Source organism: Fukomys damarensis, unplaced genomic scaffold, assembly GCF_012274545.1.
Source record: "Fukomys damarensis isolate Sample0158 unplaced genomic scaffold, DMR_v1.0_HiC HiC_scaffold_1, whole genome shotgun sequence".
Classification (NCBI taxonomy): Eukaryota; Metazoa; Chordata; class Mammalia; order Rodentia; family Bathyergidae; genus Fukomys; species Fukomys damarensis.
Window position 1 is genome coordinate 45,735,153 of NW_022900913.1, and position 6,018 is coordinate 45,741,170.

The 6,018-nt window shown below is 33.8% G+C and overlaps 1 protein-coding gene across 2 annotated transcripts in view; it reads right to left on the reverse strand.

Moving 5' to 3' along the window:
* Nucleotides 1-471: 471 nt before the first annotated feature.
* The window catches only part of Ercc8 (ERCC excision repair 8, CSA ubiquitin ligase complex subunit), a 71,669-nt gene continuing 66,122 nt past the window's right edge, over nucleotides 472-6,018 (reverse strand). For both annotated transcript variants that reach the window (XM_010626932.2, XM_010626931.2), the window contains exons 11-12: nucleotides 5,262-5,342; nucleotides 472-1,055 (exon numbers count right to left, since the gene is read on the reverse strand). In XM_010626932.2, coding sequence (XP_010625234.1) covers nucleotides 990-1,055; nucleotides 5,262-5,342 — 147 coding nt within the window. In that variant the 3' untranslated portion in view covers nucleotides 472-989. The remainder of the gene's footprint in view (nucleotides 1,056-5,261; nucleotides 5,343-6,018) is intronic.

Below are 6,018 nucleotides of genomic sequence, written 5' to 3' on the forward strand. Positions count from 1 at the left end.
AGACATTTTCTGCTTGGATGCATTAATGAGGCAGGACTTGGTTAAAAAGTTTCACAGAAAAAGAGTTCAAGTATGAGTACACAGACTGCCTTCTGACATTAAAATAAAGCAAACATGGGACTTTCCACAAATTAAAGACTTCCTCACAATATACTGTTTGGATTATAGAAGACACTGAGCCAAAACTGTTCAAAACGCAGCTACAAAATGGTCAGGTAAAGGAAATCAATTATAAAATGGAATACATGAATAAGAAGTAAAGATAGAGAGCCGGGGATTTAGCTTAGCAGTTCGGTGGACCCGAGTTCAATACTTGGTACCAAAAAAAAGAAGTAGTAAAGATAGAGAAAAGGAAGTAGGGAGATCTTTTGCAAATGGTAAGGGGACTAAGCAATGGAGGAGTAATTAAGATGTATTACATACAGAACATATACCAACTCCCCATAAGGAATATGATCATTATGTACTACAAATATGTACTAATAAAAAATAAAAATTGAGAAAAAGCGATGTAATAGGAAAATTAAAAAGGACAAATACTTTCAATGCTACTTTTTTAACTATCATTGTTTTATGTGATAATCCTTTATAAAATCACCCTTGCAGGTGGAGGTGAGCAGGTTAATGGTGCAGCCAGTTACTGGAGGAAGTGGGCGCTGGTGATCCTCTCAGACTGTTTTCTACATTCATATGATCTGTTCAAGACCCAAGTGGAGACACTACAACTTCTGTTCTTTTACTGTAGCAATGGGCTGCCTGGCCACTGCAGGATCAAGGGGACCAGTTTTAATTAAATAAATGCCTCAAAGTCTGTTTAGGATTTCATACAAATATTAACCTCGTTTTAAAACTTCAGTGAAAAATATCACCCAAATTCAGGGCTAATTTAATTTTTAGGAATAGAACAAATAGTTCAAAAACTCTACACACAACCAGTGCTGTTTAAAAAGTTTCATCATTAGAAACACAAAGGTCCTCAAGGCTGACAGTCATCCTTCCTCATCACTGCTCCAGGCATCTTCAAAGACTGGATTTAACCGTGACTTGGTTTTAGTCTAAAAAAAGAAAAAGAAAAAGAAAGATATTATAATTATAATTTTAGGCTCATAATAGTTATGGAATATGCCATTATGAATAGCTATTAGATATTGTAAGAAATACTCCCTAATACATATACAAGATAATATAACTTCATTTGAAACATATATACCAGACATTATCCAAATAACTTGCATTTGTTTCAAAGCATTCACCTCACAAATATATACATACATACATATGATGCTGCTGTTGCTCAGGGTGTTTCTATAATTTTCTGGAATTAACTGGAAAAGGATGAACACTGGCTGGGCTCTACAGTCTCACTGGGCAACTAAATGTTTAACTTAATGCTGGCAACTTTTCACTGTTGGATGGACTTGACTTCTTTAAATAAACAAATACTGATGTGTGAGAAATAGGTGCTCTTTAAGCTGAGTGGTACCATTTCTACACCAAAAAAAGTAAAGGGGATTATTAAATCATGAGGTTTCTTTGCACATTTTTATTCTTTGGCAAAGTACTTCACAAATGGTAACAAGTTTATAATTAGGACATAGACTTTCCTGGGAAATTTCTCTGAAGGATAACATGAACTGGATAGTGTTTTAAAACAACAAGAAAGTATCAGAATATTCACAACTTTAGAGCCACAACTAATAGAGGTAACAAGTAACTAATGTATAGAAGTTGATTTATCTGTGAATTAAAAATCAATTCATTTGTTTGGGAAAGCTGAATGAATGTCTTCTTATTCTTCGGCAAGGACTAAAAGGGCTTAAAATATAATGGCATTACATAAAGGTATCTGGGCATATAAGTTAAATTTGCTTCTTATTTTGCAGCTTGTATATTAGCCAGTTTGTTCAGATCCAAATTCCAATAATGAATCAGCATCACAACTATTTTTAAATTATCTTAGATGTATTGCCTTTGATAACTTATAGAAATATTATATGTTAAGGGGAACCTCTACTGTGTATCTGAGCACGTTCATTTTCCTTTTGATGAACATGAGACTCAGAATCTTCTAATTCAAACAGTGAAAACAGTAGAAAAATTATTTTTTCCAGTAAATTTCCTGAGTATCAGCTAGTAAAGATAGAAATATATTAACATAGTCATTCTTTATAGAGTTAAATTGAGTTCATTGCTAAACCTAATGTTGGCTGACCTCATTTAGGTGTACAACCAAAATTCCATTATATCTGCTCCCAAATGTCCAGATACAAAACTATGGTCAAACCCCAGGTAACTACCCACTAATTTCTAGCAGTAGTCCATGTATATGTAAGAATAGTATATTCAAGTCTGTTCACTTATTATTATTATTTTCATCTGAATGTATTCTGAATTTCCTGTCTTTTTGGATTGACAACTTAACTACTAAGTTAGGTTATTTAGTGAGCGTGTATTGTATGAGGGGTTAGGTGACACCTTCCTTATTATCTTTAGAAGCTTTTAATTCTGCCTTACCTTGCCTACCAAAATTGTCCCTGGATAGGTAAGTCACAGAAAGGTCAGGACTCCTAATTTCACTATGGAAGCCCAATATATAAGCTACTAAGCATTTTATTTCATTTGAAGACTTAACAGAGAAATAAAACTACATCTCATTATAAATTATTTTTGGTAAGAAGTATAAAGAAACACAAATAAATGAAAGTTATAATGTCTTTATATATACATTTTGCTATTTACAGTAGTAAAGCAAAGATATGAATACATTACAGCACTATTACAAATATATTTTGTTGCTAAAACAATCACAAGTAAAATATCACATTTGTGGTAAAAAGCTACAGTAAAAAGGATGTAGATTGATTTAGTACATTTATTACTGTTGGAGACCCCCCCTAGAAAGTTTAACCACCTCCTACCACTTTGGTTTTTTCTATATTTCCTCCTAGTAGAGAGCCAGGCTCTGCCTGAACTTACTCATTTCTACCTCACTAGGTTGCCTATTCTACTGACAGTTGTGACTGTTAAGGGGGATGAAGAAACTTGAATTCAGCGGGGACAGAGTCCAGGTCTAAATGGAGGAATGAAATCAAAATGAACATTTGTTGGGATATCTTGGTAACTTGCAAATTTATGCCTGGTCATTTTTGGAAAGTCTCACAGTTTTCTGCAGGAGACTATACTTGTACCCTAGTGGTAAATAAAACAGGTGTACATTGTGTGACCATAAAACTAAAGTAAGATTCTTGATGAGAAGTCATATTTAAACTACTTGCCCTGCATGTCTCAGGCAGGAAAAAAGTGATTATATGTTACAGACAAGCTGGACTTGAGGATGGCTACTTAGAAAGTGAGAGGAGAAAAAGGCAGAACCCTCAGGATATTATAAAACAGCCTGAAAATGAAGTAATGAAACATATACTCAAAGACCACAAAACTTGCTCCTATAATCTAATATTGTTCAGTTTCCTTGGATAGAATTAAATTCCTTCTCCTAAGGGATTATATCTTGGTTGTTGGGGAAGGTAAATTTGAAAGGGCACCTATAAGCAACTTTTGCTTTTACAGTTCTGATATGTGGAAATACCATAAACTTGTCCTAGGGTAATACTGGCAGAGCTGGGTAATAAATGGCAGAACCAGGATTCAAACCCAGGTTTATGTACATGTACGTGTATGTTTCATTTGCATTATGCTATGTTGCTTTCCTGGGAAACTGCAGTAGTTATTTATTTGACAGTTGAGATGAAAACATTTTTTTTTTTTTTTTTTTGAGACAGGGTCTCACTATGTAGTTGAGACTCACCTAGAACTCACTATGTAGGTGATACTGACCCGGAACTCACAGCGATCCTCCTGCCTCAGCTTCCTGAGTGCTGGGATTACAGGCATGCGTCACCACGCATGGCAAAGCATTTTTCAATATGGATGAAACCATAAGCATACACATAAAGAATAGGTTCTTGGGCAGACAGGCTTCACTACTGAGATTTGCATCATGATCACATACGTATTCTACCTATATTCCTAAGAATCTTTCAAACTAAGGTTTTTATGAAAATAACCTTAGCATGCACTACTTTATATTAGTACAAGAATGATTGCATTCTTAAAGTTAAAGCATACGAATAGTGTATTAAAAAGAAAAGGCTTTATAGCTCAAAGACTTAAATATCAAGATCAACTTTGTTTTTTATATCTCTATTTTACTTTCTATTTGTTTTGCTTACTTTCTCATATAAAAATTCTTTTAGAACTTTCTTCCACATCCACTTAAGATTTTTTAAAAATTTTTACTGACTTGAGTTAAGATTATCTTAAGGTGTTCCTAACTACATTATTTGTATTTCTGACTTTAAAGTTATATAAACACTGCTTTAGACATTATACTTTTTATATCCTAGAAATTTAGATGTATGGGGATGATTAATAAATAGTGCTCAGTAAAATAATCCTTGGTAGAAGAGATACCACCTTCAGATAATGTTACTACTGCTTGGCATACAGTTAAAAAAAAAAAAAAATACTTGAGGGGCCAGGGATTTAGCTCAGTGGTTCTGCCGCCTGCCTCACTAGTTCAAGGACCAGAGTTCAATTCCTGGTACCAAGAAAAACAAAAAACAAACCAAAAAACCAAAAAACCAAAAAAAACCTAAGCCCCAAGATCGTGTCTTATTCATTTTTTCTTTACCCACTCCTCTTTATTCATGCTGTCAGATAGATACCGTTAGAGTGCTACAAGTTGGTAAAATTTGACAATGTCAAAAATGTCATACATAATTCAAGAGATAATTTCACTTCTAGGACTCTATCAAAAATCAGAAATATGCACAATTTATGAACAAATACTCTGTTTATAATAATCAACAGAAAGAAATTAATATTTCAGTTGGAATACATAAACAACAGAGCACTGTATCATTAAAATATTTGTAAATAGTGATTAATGACAGAGGTTTATTGTACAATGTTAATAAGAAAGTAGGTTATCAATTTGTGTGTCCAACCATGATATTAACTATGGCAAAAAATATGCTAGGAAAAAACAAAAATGAAGTAAATAAAATGTGCTCATTAATTGAACTTGAGAAGTTTTATATTCTTTTGGTATTTTCCTAGATTTTTCCAATGTGCTATAGCAAATTATTTTTACACTCAGAAAACAGCAAGACATGTTTTAAAAGTCTCTCCCATATAAATAAATAAATAACATTTGTTCCTTATGGTTTAGAAGTTATTGTACCATTTGTACAAATATTTACCTCATCTTCCTCAGGAAGTGGTTCGTATAAGGATGGTACCCAGGCAAGAATATTGCAGTCTCTGCTACCGCTATAAAGTTCCTATAGCACAGAAAGCAAAAGTGAGATTGTGGATCCATTTAAAGTTGGTGCCAATCTCAAATGAACTATATCAATTTTAAAAATTCTTCTTAGGTTAGATTAATTAGATTAATTCTATTTCTACTGTCTACAACAAGTAGGCTGAAAGTTTTTTATTTTCCTTGGCTTTAAAAGGTTCCACATCACTGGTCATTCGAGAGATGCAGATGAAAACAACACTGAAATTCCACCTCACCCCACAAAGAATGGATGCTATCAAGAAATCACACAATAACAAATGTTGGCGGGGTTGTGGGGAGAAAGGAACCCTTCTCCATTGTTGGTGGAGTGCAGACTAGTGCAACCACTATGGAAATCAATATGGAGATGCCTCAAAGAGCTTGGGCTGGAGATTCCATTTGACCCAGCCATCCCTCTGCTGGGTATCTTTCCAAGAGAACTAAAAGAATCATATCACAGAGAAGTATGTGCACCCATGTTTATAGCAGCACAGTTTGTAATAGCTAAATCTTGGAAACAGCCTATTTGCCCATCTGTTGGAAACTGGATAAAGAAGTTGTGGTTTTTCTATAAAATGGAATATTACTCAGCCATAAAGAACGAGAAAATAGATTCATTCATAGGAAAATGGATACATATTGAAGATATACTCCTAAGTGAAATAAATAAGTCACAC